This window comes from Geotrypetes seraphini, chromosome 1, assembly GCF_902459505.1.
Source record: "Geotrypetes seraphini chromosome 1, aGeoSer1.1, whole genome shotgun sequence".
Classification (NCBI taxonomy): domain Eukaryota; kingdom Metazoa; phylum Chordata; class Amphibia; order Gymnophiona; family Dermophiidae; genus Geotrypetes; species Geotrypetes seraphini.
In genome coordinates, this window is record NC_047084.1 from 266166879 (window position 1) to 266193455 (window position 26577).

The window sequence follows — 26577 nt, forward strand, 5'->3', positions numbered from 1 at the left end:
AAAGGGATCTCAGTATCATTGTAAACAATACGATGAAACCTTCCACCCAATGTTGATCGGCGTCCAAAAAAACCAAACACAAACAGCTGCAGTGGGTCTCAAGTTGTTCTACTAACCACTAGGCTGTTTACATATACTTCACTAGTTACAAATACTGCATGAAGCACTAACCATTGTACATAAGTGAAATATTGCACATGCACTCTCCCATATGCACTCTTTTAGAGTGTGTCCTCTTTGCATTCATGACATTGCTCTGAGACAAAATAACCAAGAAAGCACAAATGAAATTAACATTCCTGGAAATGACATGAAACCAATATTTTCCTGCTGCCCATCCTTACAAGATATACTGTATACAATCTATATATTTAATAGTTACAATTGTAACCCAACTTAAGTAATCCAATTGGAAAAATGAATAACAAATCTCTATAAATAAGTAAATTATTTTATCACAGCAACAACCTATTCCAGATGTATTATTAAAATTTGCCAGTGCATTGAATGGGAACAATTTCTGCAGTTTGGGAAAACTGAAACCATGCTGTGATAAATCTGTACCTCCTACACCAATGTGAAAAAAAAAATAAATTTCAACAGCGAAGGCTATGGAAGAACTAGTTTTCTCTTCACATTAGAATTTATGAATGGTTTCTTTACTATTGAAAAGATACTGTCCCCCTTGTCATTATTTTGGCATATAGTACTTGCCATAGGGGCCAACAATTCCAAATGACTGGGGATGCTAAGCACAACATTTTTATCCATAAAAACAAATAGGTTTATACCAGATGCCAAAGTACACCAAATAAATCAATACAGATTAGACGGGTACTCAAAACTCATTTGTTTGTGAAGGAGTTTTGTTGCTGAACTCAACAGAAAAGAAAAAAGGGTATTATGTGCTAATGTGTGTAGTCGTTGTCTTCTCTGTAAACAAATTGTATATGTGTAGTTGTGACCCACCTAGATGTTTGGTGGGAAATACGTTTTTAAAATAAATAAATATAATGCGATCTTTGCAAAGAAATTTAAAGATATCGTTTTTTAGCAAATCTTTATATCTAAGATAAAATGGAAGATTAGGTTCTTACCTTTGCTAATCTTCTTTCTTGTAAATCCACACTCTACTCCTGGACTAGTGGGTTATTTTCCCATACTTGCCAGAGCTTGTAGGAAGCCCCAATACATAGTCTTGAGCCCCTCCCCTCTTATCTTGAGCAAAACTGCCCCCCAGGAATCCAGTCTGTGACAAAGCAGCCAGGAACATTTGTAGAGGACAAAGGCATAAGAAATAGAGAATGACACGGTGAAAAAATTGGTCCCCGTCACCGCCCCGTCCCCGTCTCACCATCCCCGTCACCGCCCCGTCCCCGTCTCACCATCCCCGTCACCGCCCCGTCCCCGTCTCACCATCCTCTTCACCGCCCCGTCACCGCCACTGCCACCCCATTCACCGCCCCGTCACCGCCACTGCAATCCCATTCACTTTTCTTTATTTACGTATAAAGGAAACATTCTTTAAAACTTTAAAACTTAGTTAAATATTAGTTAATAACTATACAAAAACAAAACACGCAGAGAAAAAATTAATTAATATAAATTCCCTGACTTCCCGGCACTGTCCCCCCTTGAAGGTCTGTCCCCATCCTGAAAGCCTGATGCCCCCCCCCCCCGACGTCCGATACATCCCTCCCCCCGAAGGACCGCCGACTCCCCAACAATATCGGGCCAGGAGGGAGCCCAAATCCTCCTGGCCACGGCGACCCTCTAACCCCACCCCGCACTACATTACGGGCAGGAGGGATCCCAGGCCCTCCTGCCCTCGACGCAAACCCCCCTCCCCCCAACGACCGCCCCCCCCAAGAACCTCCGACCGCCCCCCCAGCCGACCCGCGATCCCCCTGGCGACCCCCACGACCCCCCCACCCCCCTTCCCCGTACCTTTGGTAGTTGGCCGGACAGACGGGAGCCAAACCCGCCTGTCCGGCAGGCAGCCAACGAAGGAATGAGGCCGGATTGGCCCATCCATCCTAAAGCTCCGCCTACTGGTGGGGCCTAAGGCGCGTGGGCCAATCAGAATAGGCCCTGGAGCCTTAGGTCCCACCTGGGGGCGCGGCCTGAGGCACATGGTCGGGTTGGGCCCATGTGCCTCAGGCCGCGCCCCCAGGTGGGACCTAAGGCTCCAGAGCCTATTCTGATTGGCCCACGCGCCTTAGGCCCCACCAGTAGGCGGAGCTTTAGGATGGATGGGCCAATCCGGCCTCATTCCTTCGTTGGCTGCCTGCCGGACAGGCGGGTTTGGCTCCCGTCTGTCCGGCCAACTACCAAAGGTACGGGGAAGGGGGGTGGGGGGGTCGTGGGGGTCGCCAGGGGGATCGCGGGTCGGCTGGGGGGGCGGTCGGAGGTTCTTGGGGGTGGCGGTCGTTGGGGGGGAGGGGGGTTTGCGTCGAGGGCAGGAGGGCCTGGGATCCCTCCTGCCCGTAATGTAGTGCGGGCTGGGGTTAGGGGGTCGCCGTGGCCAGGAGGGTTTGGGCTCCCTTCTGGCCCGATATTGTCGGGAAGTCGGCGGTCCTTCGGGGTGGGGGTGCGAGTGGTCCTGCCGGGGGGGGGATGTATCGGACGTCGGGGAGTCGGCCGGGCAAGAGGGCTTGGGCTCCCTCTTGCTCCGATCGCGGGTGCGGGTGGGAGCGCGTGCGAGCGGTCGTTCGGGGTGGGGGTGCGAGCGGTCCTGCTGGGGGGGTGAATCGGGCGTCGGGCGGGGTGGAAACTATGTTTTAAAACTTTTGTATACCATGCGTGAAAATACGGTAAATAGCGGTTCCTAGAAGGGGGTACATTGGCCCGCGGGGACAAACCTGTTCACCGTTTCCGCGGTCGGTGAATGGCCTTGTCCCCGTCACCGCAGCGACTGCTAGTTTTCTTCCCCGTTTTCGGCGGTGACCCGCGGCTTAAATGCGGTGGCCGCGGGTAAACCGTCACCGTGTCATTCTCTAATAAGAAAGGGATACAGGGACACTATGTGACAAATAAGTCTAATTGCTTATAACAAGAAATTTAGAACAAACAGCAACAATTGAAACAGGTTATTAAACATTAGAAACCTGAATGACAAAAAAACAGTGCTATAAGGAGACACAGCCTGCACTGTCAGAAGGGGTGCCTGAACTAAGGACCCCCAAAATGAAGTGCTAAACCCATTCTGATGACACTCTTATAAAGGCTGGTCAGAAAACAGAAATACAGCTTACCAGTACTTGTAAAGGCAGACAATCAGTGAATCAGCAAATCCCAAAGTGGGTTCCAGGAATAGAGTGTGGATTTACAAGAAAGAAGATTAGCAAAGGGTAAGCACCTAATATTTCGTTCTTGTACAATCCCACTCTATTTCTGGACTAGTGGGATGTAACAGAGCAGTCCCAGAGAGCTAGGGTGGGACTGATGAGCCTGTTACCAAAACAGAGGAACCAAAAGCAGCATCCTGCTTGGCTGCCACACCAATCTTGTAAAACTTGATGAACGTATGGAAAGAGGACCAGGTAGTGGCCCTGCAAATCTCCTCCAAAGAGACCACCAAAAATTCTGCCCAAAGGAAGAGATGCCTTTGCTAGCCCTCAGTGCAAGGAGGGGGGGGGCTTCTTTCCAGCTGCTACTTAAGCAAATGATATGGTCATATGGATCCATCTGGAAATGGTAGCCTTGGAAGCCGGCCTGCCTGACCCGCCAGAACAAAGAGATGGTAGGAGAGATGAAAATCATTCGTAACCCCCAGGTACCGCAAAAGGATCTTGCATACATCCAGGGACCGCAACACCTGATCCTGTTCCCTTGACCCAGAGGAAGCAAAAGCAGGAAGCTGGATTTTCTGATTAACATGGAAAGCCAAGACCACTTGCAGAGGACAGTGCACAGTACCACGCCAGAATCTGAATCAGAAAGGGATCCCAGCAGGAAAGAGCATGAAGCTCCAAAAACCTGTGGGCGGAAGTAATAGCCACTAGGAAAACAGTTGATGGAAAGATCTATTAAGGATGTTTGCTCCAGAGGACCATAAGGTAGACGAGCCAGAGAATGGCAAACCAGGTTGAGATTCCAAATCAGACAGGGGAGCTGCAATGGGGGCCGAAGCCTCATAGCACCGCACAGAAAACAGACGACATCCAGATGAGTGGCTAGGGAACCCTTCAAGGGATTAGGGCCTATACAAGAAAGACTAGCAATCTGAACTCAGAGAGAAGCCACTTCCAGGTCTTTCGTTAGGCCGTCCTGGAGGAATTCCAGAATACGAAGAACCAACAGGATAGATGTATCCTCATGCTTCTGGATGCACCATGCCTAATAACATCTCAAGCCTTCATGTAGGCCACCACTGTGGACTTCTTCTTGCTGCAGAAAATAGAAACAACAATGACCAAAGAATAGCCCCTGCTAACTAAGGTCGCACACTCAATAGCTAGGCTGTAAGATCAAAGCAGTCTGGATCCTGCAGCGTGAATGGGCTCTTTGTAAGAAGGCAAGGAAGCCAGAGCCCCTGATCTCGCTGTAACCGAACCAGGTCGGCATACCATGGGCGCCTCAGCCAGTCAGGCACGACAAGGATCACTTGACCCCTGTAGACTGCTATCCATCTCAACAGACGCCCGATCATGGACCACGGAGGGAAGATATTCAGAAGACATTCTTGTGGCCAGAGCTGAACCAGAGCATCCAGGCCTTCGCTGGCAGCCTCATGACATCGACTGAAGAACTGATCTGCTTTCTTGTTGGCCGCCGATGCCATGAGGTCGAACATGGGATGACCCCAGTGTTCCACTATGTAGTTGAACACTCTGTGGGACAGGGACCACTCCACAGGATCCAGACTTACGACTGAGATAATCTGCCTGGACGCTTTCCACTCTGGCCACATGCACAACTGAAAGCGCCATGAGGTGTCTCTCTGCCCACCGGAAGAGAATACAAACTCCTACAGTCTGGCTTGTAGGAAAGAAACTAGATGTCTGGGGGGCAGACCTGAGGTAAGAGAGGAAGGGCTCAAAACTCTGTAATGAGGCTTCCTACAAGCTCTGGCGAGTATGGGAAAATAATCCACCAGTCCAGGAGTAGAGTGGGATTGTACAAGAATGACTCTTAGGGGTCCTTTTACTAAACGGCAGTAGAGATTTCTACTGCAAGCCGGCAAGGTAAATGCTCCAACGCTCATAGGAATTCTATGAGTATCAAAGCATTTACCTTGCTGGCCCACAGTAGAAACCTCTACTGCTATTTAATAAAACCCAGCACTAGTTTTTTAATATTAGGTAATAAAATATTTTCTCAGTGCAGTTTGCAGTGTGTGTTTGATTTTAGGAATCTTACTCATATTAAATACTGTATTGTGCAACAATACCAAGTTTTTCATGCATATCTTGTCCTTACCCGGGAATCTAGGTTATAAGCTGTCTTCTTCAAATCCTGCAAAGCACGCTGCATGAATTCAAATGCATGGCAGTCAACACAAGGGCGGCCTGCAGAAGAAGGAAATCAGAGCAAATTTGTCCAAAAACTGAATGAAATGCCTAATACATGAAACAGAAAAATATTGCTTCTCATCTAAAAAAAAAAAAAAATAGATAAATGAAAGGGGTACTGTCCTAAGCTACACAATGGACCGGAAATGATTGCAAATATTTCCTACACTGTTCCATAGCCAGTACACTAGTATACCATAAAACAGGTAACACAATTAAGATGTAGTATCAAAATGGATTCCAATAAATGTATGTTCAGGTTTCATAGCACATAGAATTCCTCCCAAATTACTTGTTTACTCTTTCCATATGTACAAAAGCTAGGGGGCAATTATTAAAATTGTTAAGTAATATATTTAGAACAAATCAACATGTAATTAAGCTCTGGAATGAATTGTCAGATAATGTGGTAAAAGCGTTAGCATAGCAAGGTTTAAAAAGAGGTTGGACAAATTCCTGGAAGCTCATAAACTGTTGTTAAGGTGGAATTTAGGAAAATCTAATGCTTATCCCTGGGATAAAATCTATTTTACCTTTTTTAGGATCATGTCAGAACCTTTTGACATGGATTGGCCACTGTTGGAAACAGGATAAAGGGCTTGATAGATCTTCAGTCTATTCATGTTTTGACGGCCTCAAGAATTCTTTTAGCTGGGACTCCTGAGCAGATGATTCAGCAACAGATTCTGGAGTTAAGCTACAGTGCTCCAGTGAAAAGAGGGGGGGGGGGGGGTAAGCCATCCCACTCCTTGCAGGATGATCTCTTGCTGAATCTTCCAGCTCTTCAGAAATAGACATGGGGCTCCTTTTATCAAGCCGCGCTAGCGGGGTTAACGAGCGCGACTTTTCATCACGCGTTAACCCCCTCACTGGCCCAAAACTACTGCCTGCTCAAGAGGAGGCGGTAGCGGCTAGCGCATCCGGCGGTTTAGCGGGCGCTATTACGCGCATTAAACCGCTAGCGCGGCTTAGTAAAAGGAGCCCATGATCTATGGGGTGTCAGCCTCAACCCCCTTGCGCCCCATCAAGGCTAACCCTGCCTCTATTCCTCCTGCAGTGAGGAATAGGTTTATGGGACTCTGGGTTCAAGGTGACATCAAGCTCCACTGACTACACAGGGCCTTCTTCTATCCCTTTTGAAGCAAGTGAGCTTCCCAGAATTACAACATCCATTAGAACAAACAACTTACATATTCATCTGAACAGATACTTGCTGTCTATCTATCCAATTATGGCCCATCAGTAACAAGCAAAGAAATGTCTTTAAAGGAAAAAATAGTGACAGCTAGCAGCATACCATCTTGAGTTCCCTTCTGTCTTATGTTTTTAATTCTCTCTGTCCCTGAGCTTCACTTGCACTTACATGGATCAGATTCTACTTGTAGAAAATGATGCAAGTTGAAGAAATGATTTTCTTGTGTCTCTGGAGGATGCTTATGATGAATAAGAAGAGCTAAAGTGTCCATTATAAACCAACTTCTCATAGCCCTACACTGAAACAGATGCTACAATACTGAGAAAAAAAGGTATTAACCCAAAAGTATTAGAATGTGAATTGCAAGTTCTTACCATGATACTGGTTTCAGTTAAATTCAGGTCTTTTCTTACATAACAGAAAACATTTAAAAAATACACCAGGAAGGAGCCTAAAGCCCTGATTGGCCCAGATGCTTAAGGCTCCTCCTATGGGAGAGGTCTTTGACATCTGGGCCAATCAGAGCCTTAGGCCCCTCCCAGTGCATCCCAGAATGCACTGGGAAGGAGAAGGCCTGTCATTTTAAAGAGGTGGGCCTGCAGTCCAGAAGGAGTAGGCATCCCTCCTGCCGTCTTTCTTCTCTAAGGTACAGGAGGGCAGGGGGCTGACAAGGGGAGGGGGCAGGGGTGGGGGACCCCAGTAGCAGGAGGGAGAGGGCAACCCTCCTGCCATCCTTCATCTTTAAGGTACAGGGGGCGGGGGACCCCGGCAGCAGGAGGGAGTGGGCATCCTTCCTGCTTTCCTTCATCTCTAAGATATAGGGGGTAGGGGAATGTCGGGGGGGATTTGGGGGACAAGGGACCACAGTTGCAGGAGGGATTGGGCATTCCTCCTGACGTCCTTTGTCTGTAAGGTATGGAGGATGGAGGACCCTGGCAGCAGGAGGGAATGGGCATCCCTCCTGCCGTCTTTTGTCTTTAAGGTACAGGGACAGGGGTCTTTCGAGGGCGGGGGACCCTGGTGGCAGGAAGGAGTGGGCATCCCTCCTGCTGATCTTATACAGGATGTGGGGGGAGGGTGGACAGGCAGAGGCAGGCGCGGGGGGGGGGGGGTTGGCTGGAGTGGGAACTTTTCTCTCTGCTGCTCTCCCTTCCAGTTAATCAGCTCTAGCCAGTAAGACTTGGGGAGACCTACAGCTCAGTTGATTAGTGCAGGAAGAGCAGCTTTGACTTGAGGAAGGAGCTGTACATAGCAATTACTTTTCTGAGCAAGAGCCAGGCACATTTCTTTCCCCCATTTACTGGTGATTCTCTACACAAATAGCATGCATATGATTTGCATGCTATTATGCTTAGAATCGTCAAAAAAAGAAAAATTGTTCCCACTATGGCCACTACATTAACCTGCAGGATTTTAATTGATAAATTTTTAGAATCCGCCCTCATTCTCTGAGAGCTAGGAGCTCTTTGCAGTGAGCACACACATATAACTTCTCGCCAAATGGGCGATAATCATACATGCAGGGCATGCTGGCCATCTTGCTGATGGACTCTTGTCTTATTATTGTGATAATTAATTAAACCCTTTTAAGGTACTAGGAATATATTAGACTAGTATAGAAAGCCTTATGATTATATTGTAAACATTATTTAGTGTTTGATTCTTAGAATATAATGCAAACACTAAGACCATTAACAAATCAAAAAGGACTGTAGACTGATGAACTAAATAGTTAATAAATATTTTAGTTAAGATTTTAGATGGAAGGTTAATTAAAGAATTTAATAAGAATGAAATAGTATTCAAAAATTAGCATTTTAAAAAAAAATTAGCATTTTTGTAAAAATATCAATTTGAATTAAAATTAGTAGTAGAGTTAGAAGTCAGTAATTAATTTGATAGGTAGGTTAGGTCAAGCCGGTGATGTTATAAAAGAGTAAGAGAAAGATGGCGTCTTTTCTCTTGAAGAAATCCCAGAACGGGACGATCTACTCCACAATCTGAGGCTTGTCCCTATATATAAAAAAATCTTTAATTAACCTTCCATCTAAAATCTCAACTACAATATTGATTAACTATTTAGTTCATCGGTCTACAGTCCTTTTTGATTTGTTAATGGTTCTTAGTGTTTGCATTTAATCAATAGATAACCACTTAAATTTGGATTTTTTTTTTATATATTAGAATATGTAATAAAGAGGGGAGTGTGTGGTACAGTGGTTAAAGCTACAGCTTCAGCACCCTGAGATTGTGGGTTCAAACTCACACTGTTCCTTATGACCCTGGGCAAATCACTTAATTCCCCCCCCCCCCATTGTCCCAGGTAATTGTGAGCCCACCAGGACAGACAGGGAAAAATGCTTGAGTACCTGAGCAAATTAATGTAAAGCATTCTGAGCTCCATTGGGAGAATGGTATAGAAAATTGAATAAATAAGTAATAAAGAGAATGACACAGGGACAAATTTGTCTCCATCCCCACAGAATCTCAATTTCCCCATCCCATCCCCATGAGTTCTATTCCTGTCCCTGCCCCATTCCTGTAAGCTCTGCCTTAACTGCACAGGCCTCAAACACTTAGGATTTTAAATTGTTTGAGGCTTGTGCAGATGAGGACAGAGTTTGCAAGAGTGGGGCAGGGACAGGAATAGAACTCATGGGGTTGGGACAGGAAAATGAATTCCCACGGGGACGGGGAAAAATTTGTTCCCATGTCATTCTCTACTCCTGTTGTCCTAATTAGAATAATTGACTGTAAATTAAGACTAAGCAAAGAAATGAGCTAGGAGTGGGTGGGAGTGGTGAGCCGCTGTACTGTTGCCTGGACTCTGACTGCTTTCTCCGGATGTCCTCCGGTAGAGTTCACAAAGAGATCCAGCAAAAGGCAAGAGAATCCCAGTTTTTAGCCATCTCGAATAATGTCCAGCATCCACTGGTCTAAGCAAATAGCTGCCCAGGCCTCCCAGTGGACCAAAAGCCACCCTCCTATGCAGGACAGGTCGGTTTCTAGCCTGGCATCATTGTGGCTTTTTGGGAGTCCCTGCAGAACATGGGACTGCTCCTTGGGCATGTCTGGTCCTAAAGTTTTGTCTAGAGACTTGAAATGCCCTCTGGGTATAAGATCCCATGGCAGTCTGATGAAAATGTTGAGACCCTTGAAAGGAATCATACCCAGTCCAGCCAGAGGCATGTGGTCTGCTATCTAGGAGCAACTTAAGCTAACAATTTGCTACACTGGCCATAAGATCATCCAGTCCCTTACCAAAAAGCATAAGTGTGGCACAGTAGTTAAAGTTACAGCCTCAGCACCCTGGGGTTGTGGGTTTAAACCCATGCTGCTCCTTGTGACCCTGGGCAAGTCACTTAATCCCCCCATTGCCCCAGGTACATTAGATAGATTGTGAGCCCGCCGGGACAGACAGGGGAAAATGCTTGAGTAAATAAACTCATGTAAAACCGTTCTGAGCTCTCCTGGGAGAACGGAATAGAAAATTGAATGAATGAATGAATGAAAATGAATGAAAGAATGTTCAAGGTAGCTTTAGATGCTGCATCTCCAGCCCATTGTCAAATCCATATCATTCTCCAGGCAGAAATAGAAAAGCCGAGACTTTGAGAAAATAAGAATCACCGCTACTGGGTCAGACCAGTGGTCCATTGTGCCCAGCAGTCTGCACATGCGGCAACCCTTGGTTTAAAGACCAGTGCCCTATCCGAGCCTAGCCTGCGTACTTTCTGGTTCAGCAGGAACTTGTCTAACTTTATCTTGAATCCCTGGAGAGTGTTTTCTCCTATAACAGCCTCCGGAAGAGCATTCCAGTTTTCCACCACTCTCTGGGAGAAGGAGAACTTCCTTACGTTTGTACGGAATCTATCCCCCTTTTTTTAAAATCTATCCCCTTTTAACTTTAAAGAGTTAAAGGTGTCACTCTACCATAGAGAGAATGAACAACCTATCTCTATCAACTAAGTCTATTCCCTTCATTATCTTGAATGTTTTGATCATGTCCCCTCTCAGTCTCCGCTTTTCAAGGGAAAAGAGGCCCAGTTTCTCTAATCTCTCACTGTACGGCAACTCCTCCAGCCCTTTAACCATTTTAGTCATTCTTCTCTGGACCCTTTCGAGTAGTACCATGTCCTTTTTCATGTACGGCAACCAGTGCTGGACGCAGTATTCCAGGTGGGGAAGTACCATGGCCCGGTACAGCGGCATGATAACCTTCTCCGATCTGCTCGTGATCCCCTTCTTAATCATTCCTAGCATTCTGTTCACTCTTTTCGCCGCCGCCACACATTGCGCTGATGGCTTCATCGACTTGTCAACCAGTACTCCCAGGTCTCTTTCCTGGGGGGTCTCTCTGAGTACCGCACCAGACATCCTGTATTCATGAATAAGATTTTTGTTACCGACATGCATCACCTTACACTTATCTATGTTAAACCTCATTTGCCATGTAGCGGCCCATTTCTCTTGAGGATGACCCTGAAGATATCATAGAGAGTACTGGCTACATAATCCACCCCAGAACTAAAAGCTGAGGATAGGCATCCTCCTCTCTGGTCAGGGTCTGACACAAAAGAGTTTGGCAGGCTCAGGATATAAAAGAAGTCACTGCTGCTTCTTTTAGCCCCAAAGGCAGAGATTCAAACTGGTATTTAAGCACTAAGTCTACCCTGTGACCTTGAACATACTTAAGGGCCACCCCACCTTCGCTAGGTAAAGAAATACATCTGTCTGATAACCTGCTCTACCAAGAAATCCACTTTTGGCGGGACAATGAACTCCTGAAACTCTAGAGCCATCAAATACAGTTTAGCTATGGTCAGAGCTACTTGCAGGGGTCTTTCTGGGGCATTCCAGTGTTCTGTGAGCATCATAGTGATATCTGAGTGCGAGGGAAAGAAATTAGATTGAGTCTTATTACTGCTCTTCATTACTAAAGCTAAGTATTATTTAGTTTAACATAAGTAGATAAAATTAAAAAAAAAACTTTTGAAAAAAAGAAACAAATATAAGTTAGTCTTGATTCAATGAAGATCGGGTTCTGTGATCTGTCTCACATGAACCAGTGGGGATAATAATTATTTCAAATGATGATCTGGTTTAGATCTGTAATGAATGTTAAGAACCTGATATACTGGAAGTTTTGAAGTTGAATTATATGTATAAAATTCCAGTAAGTGGATAGCCATTTATATATTGCTGACAAACAGACACCATACCGCTGGGTCTTCTCCCAGTCCAGAGGTATTAGATACTCCTGACTCTAAGCTCCCATCTGGGACCCTATATCCTCCCAAACTGAGAATCCTGTTTGAGAGAGCAGGGGCATCGACTCAGACCCCCCAGTCCTCTCACTCTTTTTCCAACTGGACTTCTATCTCCATCATGGAAGGGGGGGGGACACTGATTGAGGGACAAAACCCCAGTGAGAGGCGAAACTTCAGCGGGGATAGATGGGCCCTGATAACCCATATACGAGTCGGACAAAGGCAGGTGTAAAGCCCTGAGACGGTGGCGATGTGCTGACATCCAAAGATTTCTCCTGCCTTTCTGCAGTCCTAGATACTCCCGTGTGTCACCTTTGACAAAGTTCCTCATGAGAGACTCCTGAGAAAAATAAAGAGTCATGAGTTAGGAGGCAAAGTTCAGTTGTGAATTAGGAAATGGTTATCAGATAGAAAACAGAGGGTAGGGTTAAATGGCCATTTTTCTCAATGGAGGAGGATAAATAGTAGAGTGCCACAGGGATCCATACTGGAATGGGTGCCATTTAACTTATTTATAAATGATCTGGAAATTGGAATGAGTGAGGTGATTAAATTTGCAGATGACACTAAACTGTTCAAAGTTGTTAAAACACATGCAGATTATGAAAAATTGCAGGCAGACATGAGGAAATTAGAAGACTGAGCATGCAAAAGACAGATGAAATTTAATGTAGACAAACGCAAAGTGATGCACATTGGGAAGAATAACCCAAATCATAGTTACGAGATGCTAGGGTCAACCTTGGGGGTTAGTGCCCAAGATAAAGACCTGGCTTTCAATGTAGACAATACACTAAAACCTTCTGCCCAATGTGTGGTGGCGGCCAAGAGCAAATAAGATCCTAGAAATTATTATAAAAGGGATGTTATAATGTTATAATGTTATAATGCCTCTTTATTGCTCCATAGTGTAACCTCACCTTGAGAATTGCGTTCAATTCTGGTCACCTTATCTCAAGAAAGATATAGCAAAATTAGTAAAGGTTCAAAGAAGAGTGACCAAGATGATAAAGGGGATGGAACTCTTCTCATATGAAGAAAGACTATAAAGGTTAGGACTCTTCAGCTTTGAAAAGAAATGATTGAGGGGAGATATGATTGAAGTCTACAAAATACTGAATGGTGTAGAATGGGTACAAATGGATTGATTTTTTACTCAATGAAGTTATAGGTAAATACTTTTAAAACCAATATGAGGTTGCCAGAGGTTGTGGTAAGAGTGGTTAACATAGCTGGTTTTAAGAAAGGTTTGAACAATTTCTGGGAGGAAAAGTCCATAGTCTGTTATTGAGACAGACATGGAGAAGCCACTGCTTGCCCTGGATTGGTAGCATAAAATGTTTCTATTTCGGTTTTTGCCAGGTACTAGTAACCAGGATTAGTCTCCATGAAGACGGACTACCGGGATAGATCGACTCTTTGGCTGCCCCAGTAAGGCAATTCTTAAATTTCCCCAACACCAAGCCACCTGTGACTTTGAGGGCCTAGCAGGTCCAGAGGGGCTGCATTCAGTGCACCTTCCCCCTCACATGATCCGTGACACATGGAATGAAGGAAGCTTCTCAGGTGGCCATCCAGCGCAAATCTAGCATGAATCGGGGTGCAACATCTTAGGAGTCCATCACAATTGATTTTGGCCAAATTGATAAAATTCTGAGGCAAATAAAAGCTTTAACAAATCAGATTAAAAATCCAAGATGGCCACCGTGGTAGTGTTTTGGCGCCAAAAAATGTCCCGGGGCAACTAAATAAATACCCCCAAAATATGGGAAAGGGTTTTCTTGAGGTGGGAAACCCAAATCTCAGCTACAAAAACCTGCCAAACCCCCCACAGCTCCTCAATCCTCTTTGGGAGGGTTGCAGCCAGCATCCAATAAAGTCCCCAGGACCGACATGTATGCCACTCAGCCTGCGCTCCAGCCCTGGCATAGCCTGGGGAAAGCATAGCTTCAAGGGGAACAGTACCCAAGCCTTAAGGGAATTAATGCAGGCCAGCTAGGTAGGTGCCCTATAACAGGGTGACCCTCCCAGATACAGACCTCTGCCACAGAGGCTCTATGTCTTCACAAAGGCAGAGCTGACCCAGGGAAACTGGGTGCCTCTTTAGCACTATACAGAGCAGACCACATTGACACCTTCAACTCGCATGAAGAAGGATGAAACTGAACAACACAGAATAATGCAGAGGAGGTGGAACCAAAGAATTTAAAGTGATATCTTCTACACAGACTCATGAGTAGGATTACAAAACCCACTTGTCAAGACTCATGCCTTTTGCACTAGAAACCTCCTTTTTCTTACTAGCCTTTCCTCTCTCTATGCACCCAAGCATCCTTCCAGCTTTCGCCATCACAATTTCAACCTGTCTGGCCACCTTCAGATCATTACATACTATCATACCCAAATCCTACTTCTCTTTTGTGCACAAAAGTTTTTCACCTCCTAAACTATACTGTTCCTCAGGTTTTTGCAGCCCAAATGCCTGACCTTGCATTTCTTAGCAATGGAAGTAAACCTGGATGTCTCAATCCATCCTCCTTTTTCTGGAGCCATATGGTAACCCTAGGCAAATCAGGATCTGGTATCTGATTGAGCTCATGGGTATAGTGCAATGAAGTAATATGTTTTAAGCTGACTTTCTTATTTTCTAAATGACATTGCTGAATGAAGGAATAAATACGAGGCGGTGCTGAAGAGTTGTCAGCATAACCAAGAAGAGAATGATGTGGATATGGTTCAATAAATGTTCTGAAACAATGTCAAAACATAGAATTTTGTTTCTGCAAATTGGCATTTAATGAAATAAGATAACACTCTTTTCAGCTACAGTGGCAAAATAATTGTCAGAATTTAGGAAGTTGGTTGGTTGGGCTGAGAACTTTTCGGCACCCCCTCGTATATAAATGAAGAGAGCCCAATGCTCCCTGTTTTATCGGATGCCACCTGATGATCATCTGACTCAGAACTGAAGATGAAAGAGATGGATGATTCTTTGAGAGAGGTAAAGATTGCTCTTAGCTCCAAAGACAATTGATGTGAAGGAGTTCCTTAGCTGTTGACCAGATGCCCTTTGCATGCTGTTGGCTGAGTTAGGCTCTAAGGTAAAGAACTCATAGTGAGATTATACTGAATTTTAAGGATAAATGGGAGTCCTTTAGTAGGCTGATTTCTTCAATCAACCACTGCAGTATTAATTACAGGCAGGCAGAAGGGAAGGTCTGACTGTATAAAGAATGGTCAGTTTTGATTCCATAGAAACTTAAGAACATAAGAATTAATGCTGCTGGGTCAGATCAGTGGTCCATCGTGCCCAGCAGTCCACTCCCGTGGCAGCCCTTAGGTCAAAGACCAGTGCCCTATTGAGTCTAGCCTTACTTGCGTACGTTCTGGTTCAACAGGAACTTGTCTAACCTTGTCTTGAATCCCTGGAGGGTGTTTTCTCCTCTAACAGCCTCCGGAAGAGCGTCCCAGCTCTCCACCACTCTCTGGGTGAAGAAGAACTTCCTTACATTTGTACGGAATCTATCCCTTTTTAACTTTATAGAGTGCCCTCTCGTTCTCTCTACCTTGGAGAGGGTAAACAACCTGTCTTTATCTACTAAATCTATTCCCTTTTATCTTGAATGTTTCGATTATGTCCCCTCTCAGTCTCCTCTTTTCAAGGGAGAAGAGGCCCAGTTTCTCTAATCTCTCACCGTACGGCAACTCCTCTAGCCCCTTAACCATTTTAGTCGCTCTTCTCTGGACTTTTTTGAGTAGTACTATGTTCTTCTTCATATACGGCGACCAGTGCTGGACACAGTATTCCAGGTGGGGGCATACCATGGCCCGGTACAGCAGCATGATAACCTTCTCCGGTCTGTTTCTGATCCCCTTCTTAATCATTCCTAGCATTCTGTTTGCCCTTTTTGCCGCTGCCACACATTGGGCGGACAGCTTCATTGACTTGTTTACCAGTACTCCCAAGTCTCTTTCTTGGGAGGGTCTCTCTGAGTACTGCACCGGATATCCTGTATTCGTGTATAAGATTTTTGTTACCGACATGCATCACCTTACACTTATCCACGTTAAACCTCATTTGCCATGTCGCAGCCCATTTCTTGAGCGTGTTTATGTCACGTTGCAGGTCTTCGCAATCCTTCTGTGTCTTCACTACTCTGAACAACTTTGTATCTTCTGCAAATTTAATCACCTCACGCGTCTTACCAATTTCCAGGTCTTTTATAAATATGTTGAAGAGCACGGGCCCAAGCACCGAACCCTGCGGCACTCCACTCGTGACGCTTTTCCAGTCCGAGTATTGTCCATTTACCCCCACTCTCTGTTTCCTATTCGCCAACCAGTTTTTAATCCACTTGAGTATTTCACCCTCGATTCCATGGCTCGCAATTTTTCGAAGTAGTCGTTCATGCGGGACCTTGTCAAACTTTAAGTGCCATTACAGTTTTCTCATCTTGATATATTTAAAGAGAACTACATGCACTTAGGAAGCCATATGCCCCAGCAGCAGAGCACAGACCCATTTCAACAGGCTGGTCAATAATTGTCCTAAACAAGAAAAGTTTTTACTTGTTCTGTGTCCAGAACTTCCCCCAACAAAGGATATCTTTCATTGTGACAGGAGGGCTGAGTTGTAAAACTATATGCAGAACCCCAAGGACTGAGGAAAGTGTATGCCTAAGGTCCTTAAAATAATTATAACATCTTAGGGTGATGCTGCCAGCAGCCAGTTGTGAAGGTAAGGGAAACCAGGAAACCTGTCTGTGTGAGTGATATGAGACTACAATAAAACACTTGATGGGCACCTGGGAAGCTAAAGAAAGTCTAAAAGGAAAACTTTGCATTGGTAGTGATTGGCCTGCGATGAATTGCTACATGGACGGAAATGTTCCTGAGGTCCAGAGAACAAAGCCAGTCTCCTCTGTTCAAATGAAGGGTTTCTTCTATTGTGAAAGGAGGCCTGAGGTGCTGAAGTTTATGAGGAATTCTATGACTATGTCCTATAACAAAGATCTTGAGGCAACAAAGACCATTTTTGATTTAGCCTTCAGTCCATAACCCTACTCCCCTCTGCTCACCACCCTAGTCAGCAGATTGTCCTGTCCATCCCCCCTAACTGTATCCCTAACCTAGCATCCTGTTCGTTTGTCTGTCAGGTCTGTTCAGATTGTAAGCTTTTTCGAGCAGGGACTGTCTTCTTTGTGACTCTGTACAGTGCTGCATACATCTGGTAGCACTCTAGAAATCATTAATAGTAGTAGTAATAGTAGGACATTCTGCCACACATGCTTCTAATAGTCTTTCTGCTGGAGAGTGGGCCTAAATAGAGCGCATACAATTTGTATGCATCGCTGCTAGTAATTCTTCCCATACAAATGCCTGGACCTAGTATTCTGTGGTTCTCCCTGTCCTGGGAGGCCGTTCTATCTTCTATCATCAGCTTCAGCTAAGTCGGCTTTTTGACCTTATTGGGAGTTCTCTGGGGGAGGTTCTCAGAGTGACCTTGCATGGCCTTACTTGTGTTATTATTGTGCTTTATTTTGCACTTTTTTCACGTTTTGATTTATTTATTTCACACATCACGGTAGTACTCTATGATGGTGTGGGGGCAGGGACTGGTTGGCCCTTGTCTCAGATGTGAAGTGTAGGAGTATTGCTCCCTTCGCTGCTTTATCATACTGAGGGTACACCATTATCTAATTACTTTAATTTCAAATGTGACTCTTCACTATTGGTGTTCATAGGCTGGTCAGCAAACAGTTTCTCTCAGAACCATATGATCTTTACTGCCTCCTTGTTGGTGGCTTGTTCTGCAGCATGTTCCATGACTGGAAAAGAAATCAAAGCAAAGAAAGAAAAGAAAATTGATAGATCCTCAGCATAAACAAGAGAATTTCTTGAAATAAGTTTTGGGACAGTTTTATTTTCATATTCATTTGGCAGAGCAGAAAATAAGAATCAAGACTGAAGAGACTGAGGTGAGTTGCTGCGCATTCAAAGAGCAGTACATGCTCAGAACTTTAGAGCAGTTATGAGCTCTGGGGTAAATAGTCCATCTCGTTGCCATCAGAAAACATCAGTCCACTTATGTACCTGATTCAATTCTGCTTGTCAACAGAGAATTTATATAACCAGGATCTTTTCCCTCAATCATGTCTTCCAAGCTGAAGAGTCCTAATTATTTGCTCTCCTTGGGTGGAAGATATCTAAGGAAGGCAATAGACAAACAAGTAACATTTTCTACATCTACGATCAATATCATTGCCCTTCTCTTCAGCTTCCGGAAGTGTATATTTTTTATTTGTGATGGAGATAAAAAGAATTGCACATCACAGCTTTTAAAACAGCATACTGCATCACTTCCCAAATCTGTCATGGGGAAGAAACATAGAAAGATGACGGCAGAAAAGGGCCACAGCCCATCAAGTCTGCCCACTCTATTGACCCACCCCATTAAGTCTGAGTGCTAGTGACCTGGTTTCTTAACTCGACCCTCGAAGGGATCCCACGTGGGTGTCCCTTTTTTCTTAAAGTCGAGCACGCTGGTGGCCTTGATCACCTGCACTGGTAGTTTGTTCCAGTGATCTACCACCCTTTCTGTGAAGAAATACTTCCTGGTGTCACCACTAAATTTCCCTCCTCTGAGTTTGAGTGGGTGCCCCCTTGTGACCGAGGGTCCCTTGGGAAAGAATATATCGTTTTCCACCTCGACACGACCTGTGACGTACTTAAACGTCTCAATCATGTCACCCCTTTCCCTGCGCTCCTCTAGGGTATAGAGCTGCAGTTTGCCCAGTCTTTCTTCGTATGAGAGACCCTTGAGTCCGGAGACCATCCTAGTGGCCATCCGCTGGACCGACTCGGCTCGAAGCACATCTTTCCGGTAATGTGGCCTCCAGAATTGCACACAGTATTCCAGATGAGGTCTCACCATGGTTCTGTAGAGTGGCATTATGACTTCAGGTTTGCGGCTGACGAAGCTTCTATTGATACATCCCTTCATTTGCCTTGCCTTGGATGAGGCCTTCTCTACTTGTTTGGCAGCCTTCATGTCTGCACTGATGATTACCCCCAAGTCCCGTTCCTCTGTAGTCCTAGCTAGTGTTTCTCCATTCAAGGAGTATGTTCTGTATGGATTTCTGCTGTTGAGATGCATGACTACATTTTTTTGCATTGAAGCCCAGCTGCCATGTCGAGGACCAGTTTTCCAACTTGATCAGATCCTGCTACAGGCAGTCAGGTTTTCAAGATATCCATAGTTCATATGCATCAGAAAAAGTCTGCGTACAGTGAAGAGTTTTCTGATGCATGTTTATTTAGATATCCTAATAACCTAACTGGTTTTGGAATACCTGGCACAGTGGTGGCCTCTCTTTTGTTTCTAAATTATTTCTTCTATTCCTTTAACGTTTTTGAATGACGCTGCACATGGGGCCATTGTTTGATGAGAACTATCCACAGTGACTGAAAGATCTTTTACAAGCTGACAATAATACACATTATACACTCAGCAGGATGTTAACCTAGCTTTTAAGCATTCTGACTAGTTGAAGCACAAAGCTCAAATTCTCTTGATGCACTCTGCCTCATGAATTTCACAGTTCTGAATGACTGAATCAACTTTTAATATCATGAGAATCGAAAACACAAAAGAAACCACATTTTAGTCCAGAATGCCAACAATCCCCTGTGGACAGGATATTTTTTGGAGCTAATGCTGTATCCCAGGCATAAAGTCAAAGCTAGACTCTCCTGGACATGGCATTAAATGTTGACAAATACTCAAGTCTACTGGGGATTATTGCATAAAGAATATCAAAGGGGTGCACCCAGGGCAGGATTAATTTGTCGAGGGCCCCTAGGCACACAAGTACACTGGGTCCCCCTGCCCCGCCCCACCCCACCATATGCCCAGGCAGAAACAGGAAGTTGCATCAGAGGGAAGCTTTGGGCATGCAGCACCGCTTGCAAAATTACAGTTCCCGTTGCCTTTTTTACCTGTGTTGCTTGCTTGTCTTACTTTCTGTCGATGGGGGGGGGGGGGGTGCGTTGCCGATTGGGGGGCCCATGTTGCCGATCGATGCTGGAGGGGCCCATCACTGTTTGGAAAAAACAATGTTGATGCCCTCCTTCAGCGGGCCCCCCTGACCATTTCAGGCCCTAGCCAGTGCCTACTGGGCCTATTGGTTAATCCTGCCCTGGGTGCACCAACAGTGAACTCTGTGAAGTCTCAGTTTCCTGCTCTCAAGCAAGCAATGACAGCAGCAAAAGAGCATTGCATCATCCATCTCCCTACACAATTAATTCCCAGCGCTGTCTCATAAGCACTGCATAAAAAAGGACCTTAGGATACAGTACTAGAGAGCTGTAACAGGGAGAATGAACAGGAGAAGAGGGCTAACACAGTGCTGGGATTCAAGGAGGTACAAGGACGAGCATAAAGGATCCTTAGCAGAGAGAAAACAAGAGTGAAGCTACAGAGCCAGTAGGATCTGCAGCACTGCAGCCAGCCGGTAAGGAAAACAGGCAGACTAGAGGGGTCTGTGTGGGCCTTTTGTTGTCATTGGTTTCTATGCTGTTATGTCTAGTAGGCACATCTTGCATGTAAGAAATAATGAACATTAAGTTTTTCCTGCGCTCACTGAATGGCTTGAAGTAATACTGATATGCTTTGGTGCAGTATCCTACATACTTTCTGCTGGAATAGTAGTTCCTGATTCTTGATCGGCTGCAGTAGGTTCCATGTACAGCAGCCCAGCCACTAAAATGAGAAGGAGCATGAAGTCTGTTCTTGCTGAGGGACAAAACAAAGCCATTCTCTGAGCAAGGTCTTTCTTTGTACTAGAAAAGGGGAAAAAAAGGCACAGGGGAAAAATAATAAATGAACAGGAAGTGATACCAAACAAGAAGGTATAAGACAAAACTGATTTTGCATTTACAATAAATTCCTGGAAAAATTATACATATTACAGTATATGTTGACAAAAAGCAAAAATTATTTTGGTCTAAAGTCTTTGCCCATAGCATGTTAACAACTGTGCAAGGCTTCCTGATAACAATTCCCACTAATGAACAAAATCATCCAAAGTTTTATAAAATTTCCTGCACTTTTCCTAAATCGGTTATTTTTTCAGATCCATTGCTGCATTTGGGAAATCCTAGCTGGCTGGGTTGGTACCTTTTTTCTATCTTTAAAGCATAAAGTTGAAATTGAATGGACCCATAATCCCTCCAAATCTATAAACTTGGGCACACAATGTTGCAACTAGTGTGCAAAAAAATGCTAGGTTTTTAGTTCTAGCGCATAACTGTAAAGGGAGCATAAACATGGGAGGGGCATGGATGGGTCAGGCACTTACGCGCTAGGGGCTCATAATCAAAACTTAAACACGTCTAAAAACCCGCCCAAGTCGGCACTTTGAAGACCTAAAAGACAGGTCATCCAAGTGCCGATAATTAATCCAACTTTTTGGACATGCCACGGGACTTTTATGCTTCTGAATGCCACTGTGCGCTGAAAGGGGCATATCTCGAGGAGCGGTTAGGGCAGTATGTGGGAGGGATGGGGGGGACCAACCTAGACTTAGTTGTCCTGGATATCCTGGACAAAACTTAAACGTTGTGAGTGCCAAAAAGGTATCCAGATAACCACTGCAGAGACAAAGTAAAGACCCCCACATACTCTCCCAGTGTTCACTGACCCCCCTCACACCCCCACAAAGATCAGAATTAAAAGTTCATACCTGTTTCCAGAACATCAGCACCTGATATAGGAAAGCCTGCTAGAGCTGCACACAGGTGTCTTAAATAGCCTAGGGGGGGGTGGGCTAGTGAACCATAGAGAGGAGGACCCAGGCCCATAAGCCACTCTAACCATTATATATACGGTGGAACATGTGTGCCCCCCAAAAAAAACCCCAAACCCTATTCTACTGCCATATAGGTGTCACCTGCAACCATAAGGGCTATTGGAGTTGTAGACAGGTGGGTATAGTGGGTTTTGAGGGGACTCATCATAACCTATAAGGGAGTTCTGGTGAGATGTTTATCTGGCACGCTTTTTGTGAAGTTCATATCAATGCCCCACTGCTCTGTTGCTATGTCTGGGTGGCCAGTCCATTACAAGACTGGCGTCTCCCATGTCCAAATGTTCTTGTTCTGGGCGTTTGGGACTTGGATGAAATTTTGGTCGAAAATGTGGTATAAAAATAGACGTCCTGGAAGTCTGGATGAATAATAGCCTGGATGTCCAGATAGAAGATTTTAAAAATATATATATATTCTAGATGTATTTTTCAAAAATGGGCATTTTCCCACTACCGACTTTGGGTATCTTAGTGCCATACACCCAAATTGGACTTAGACATATGTTTTGATTATGCCCCTCCATGGTTATAGAATACTGTTAACTACATGCACAACTAACATTATTTAGGCATGAGCATGTACACCAACCTTTGACATGGTGGAAATGCTCATGCCTATAATTTGGCGCTCAAATACCAAGTATCAAGTCTACAGTGATAATAAGCAATCCTGCAGTTGGGTAAACTCTTGCGGAGTTCCGCAGGGTTCTCCTTTGTCTCCTACTTTGTTTAACATTTATATTGCCTCTTTAGGGAACTTACTGCAAAGTTTAAAAGTAACATTTTATATCTATGCAGATGATAGCACTATAGTTATTCATTTTACTAATCTGACTTCTTGAGATAAAAAATCATCTGTCTTTTATTTTAAAGCAAATTGAATTGTGGATGATTGCATTTAAACTGAAACTCAGTTCTGACAAAACCAAGGGATCCTTTTACAATGGTGCATTATAGCCTTAACGCGCGGAATAGCGCATGTTAGCCGCTACCGTCTCCTCTTGAGCAGGCAGTAGTTTTTTGGCTAGTGTGTGCTATAACCGGTACATGCGCTAAAAACGCTAGTGCACCTTTGTAAAAGGAGCCCCAAATTCTTTCTGGCAAGCCCAAATGACAAAATTAAAGATTTATTGATTTTTTTGAATGTCAGGTCTTTCCAATTGACTATTCCATAAAAATTTTGGGAGTGACATTGGATCGATCCCTGACTTTAGATGAACATGCATTGGTTAGAAAATGCTTCTCAGTATTATGGAAACTTAGATCCATCAGAAAATATTTTGATGCTGTATCATTCCGTTTATTGGTTCAATCTTCCATTCTAAACATGCTTGATTACTGTAACATCATTTACTTGGGAACTTTTAAGAAAACCCTTCAGCGACTTCGAGTTATTCAAAACTCAGCTGTTAGATTGATCTTTAGTTTGAAAAAATGGGAATATATAAGTCCCTACTATCAAAAATTACACTGGTTGCCCCTGGAGGCAAGAGTTCTGTTCAAATTTTCTTGTCTCTGTTTTAAATCAATATTTGGGTTGGCCCCTATGTATCTGGTCTCTCATTTTAAACTGAACTGTTCTAACAGGCCTACTCGTAGAATTCATATGTTCACATATCCTACAATAAAGGCCTGTCGATTTAAAAGATTATTGGATAGAACTCTTGCTTTCCAGGCAGGTATATTAAATTAATGGTTGGATAATATCATCATGCATTCTTCATCCTACTTTAGTTTTAGAAAATTAGTAAAAACAAAATTATTTAATCGATTTTTAAGTTAAGGATTTACTGTTTTACTTTTACACAGTATGTATGTACTGATGATTTTATATTGTGTTTTATTCCCTGATTGTCCAGCACTTCTTGTTGTAAACCGCCTTGAACTATTATGGCTTTGGCGGTATATGCTTCTGTGCCCAACTTTGCCATTACAGAGTACAATGGTCCCTTGGAATCTGAACTTAATCCGTTCCAGAACCCTGTTCGAGTTCCAAAACGTTCGAGTTCTAAGACAATTTTTCCCATTGAAAAGAATAGAAACTGGATTAATCCATTCCTTGGTCCCACAAACTCTGCAAGATCAGGCCTACCTGGCAGAAACAGCAACATCGGGACCCCCAGCAGCAGAGGTAGCAAGATCGGGATCCCCAGCAGCAAGAAAGCAAGATCGGCAATGGCAGCTGCAAGTGGTGTTCAGCCCAAAGCTTCCCTCCCAGGCAGAAACAGGAAGCTGCGTCAGAGGGGAAGCTTTGGGCTGAGCACTGCTTGCAGTTCAGATTCCAAAGCAGCATTTGGATTCCGGGGCAAAAATAAAGAAAAAAAAAAGTTCAGATTCCAAATCGTTCGAGTTCTGGGGCTTTCGGATTCCGAGGTACCACTGTACTTGTTTAGTGCTCAGTGTTCTTGTGCCTAACTTTTGGAACTCTTTATTGAATCTACCCCAATATATACTGAATTTCTTTTTAAGTATACATCAACGTTCTGAAATTCCATTTTCACTTTGCACTAACATGGGCAAAGGTGCCTGAGTTTACATAAGCACATTCAGTGCAAGCATTTAGCCTGAAACACAATGCTTTGGACTAGGCAGAATAGCATGACAAATTAATGCATCAAACTGATAGGCAGACATTTCAAATACCATAAATGGTTTTTCATGGTTAGGTAATGAAAAATCATTGGCAGTAGTTTTAAACTACTTAGATGTACAAATGAATGGTCCAGGACTGTTTCTATAGAGGTGACCTGGGTTCATCTCATATACTTTGTTTCTCGAGCCTGTGAGGACTGAGGTTGCTATGGAGGCAGGGTGCCAACCAGCTAGTATATGGCTGGCATGGCAGCTTTTTAAAATGAGATGCTAGCAGCAAGATCAAAAACTGGCCAATGTAAGAACCAATTTTCTGCTGACAACAACCAAACTCAGGGTTAATTCTCTGCTGCAACTTTCCCATACCTGCATGAGCTGAGATAGAAGTAATAGCAAGAAGAACATGCCTTCCGCATATGCACACTGAAGCCAGTCCCAACCCATAGAAACAGGAAGCTTGCGTCAGAGAAGAAGGAACCAGCAACACTTCAGTGTGTATTTGTGAAGAGCAAGCTTCGCATCTCTTTTACTTCTATTGTGACTCTAAGGTTTGTACTTTGAATGCTGCAACAGGCAGAGAGGAGAGATTGGGGAGACATGCTGGGGCAGTGGGGTGGGAAATAAGGAAACAGATGGGGGAGATGTTGGACTGGAGGATGGTGAGGTTGGAGGAGACATGAAGTCATGATGGGGCTGTGGAAGAAAGAACAGAGACAAAGACAGGGAGGATGCAGTACCACGAAGGGACAGGGAACTAGGGAGACAGAAAGGAAATGCTGGATGTAAGATACTGGGTGAAGGGTAAGACAGAAGGAATATGTTGGACTTAGGGAAGCAGAAAGAGAAAGGGGAAGGAGAGAGCAAGATGGAATGACAGGGCTGAGATGAAGGAAAGAGATAAAAAGTTGTAAGTAGATACAGTTAAAAAAAAGTAAGACTGAGGTATGAAAAAAAAGTAAAATCTGAATAAAGAAGCAAAAAATGTATAAAAGAAAGCTGAAAGGAAAAGATCAATGTTAGAGGTGTATTTAAGAGTGAAGACAGAAGCAGAGAGGAGAAATGGTCAATGGACAGGTAACTGTGGAAACAAAGTTAGGAAAAGAGAAACAGAAACTACAGCCTGGAACCAACACAATTAGAAAAATAGAATAGCCAGATAACAAAGGCAAAAAAAATAATTTTATGTTCTATTTTGTGATTGGAATATGTCAGTTTTTGAAATGTAATCAGCCAGGGCTGTGTTAGAAGTGGCCCAGGGCAGAAATTTGAGAGAGGATACCGAGGTCCACTAGCAGGTTATGCCTTCTTCAGCTTTATGCAAGCTTGGGGCCCTTTCTGGCCTTGAAGCCCCCAACACCAGCCCCCATATTGTTATCTTTAGAACTTCCACAGTACATTGCCTACTGCACTACATACAATGCTTTCGTTAACTAGGTAGAGGTCCTTAGAAACATAGAAAAATGAAGGCAGATAGGCCATATCCATCTACTATCTACTAACCATGCCATTTACTATCCCTTTCTCTCCCTTAGAGATCCAATATACTTGTCCCTTGTGTGAGATTTGGAAGTTAGTAATTAAATGGCTTTAGATTCTGAGTGACGTTTTTGTAGACTTCACAATATGCCTAGTACTAAAAGAGTTTATATTGTTTTTAATGAGATTACACTAGAATCAGAAATGGGTTTTGTATGGTAAGTTCTATGGGGAAATGTCCTATTTTGTTCTGCAGCCACAACTGGTAGAGGAATCAGAGAAGGGTTCTCTGGTGGTTGAATATGTTTGAATTTATAGGAGGAAGTGCTGAAAAGTTCTCAGCCCAACTAACTTCCTAAATTCTGAGGGTTTTTTTTGCCACTGTTAGAGTGTTATTTTATTTTGCAAAGTGCCAATTTGCAGCATTGTTATGCTATGTTTTGACATTGTTTCAGATCATTGATTGAACCATGTCAATGAAAAGTGTGGAATATTCAAGTGTGGAACTCTGAGCCATTATGAAGTTCCTATTCCTACAGAAGAAAACTCCAAAGGAAATCCATGAATGTATGATGCAAACATTGAGGGCTTCTTTGACGAAGGCGCGTTAGGGCCTTAACGCATGGAATAGCACTTGCTAAAATGCCCCACGTGCTAGCCGCTAC

General features: G+C 44.0%; 1 protein-coding gene across 1 annotated transcript in view; it reads right to left on the reverse strand.

The window, feature by feature from the left end:
* Positions 1–26577, reverse strand: part of C1H4orf48 (chromosome 1 C4orf48 homolog) — a 63297-nt gene that overhangs the window by 17815 nt on the left and 18905 nt on the right. The window contains exons 2-3 of the mRNA XM_033931674.1: positions 20671–20819; positions 5422–5510 (exon numbers count right to left, since the gene is read on the reverse strand). Coding sequence (XP_033787565.1) covers positions 5422–5510; positions 20671–20794 — 213 coding nt within the window. The 5' untranslated portion in view covers positions 20795–20819. The remainder of the gene's footprint in view (positions 1–5421; positions 5511–20670; positions 20820–26577) is intronic.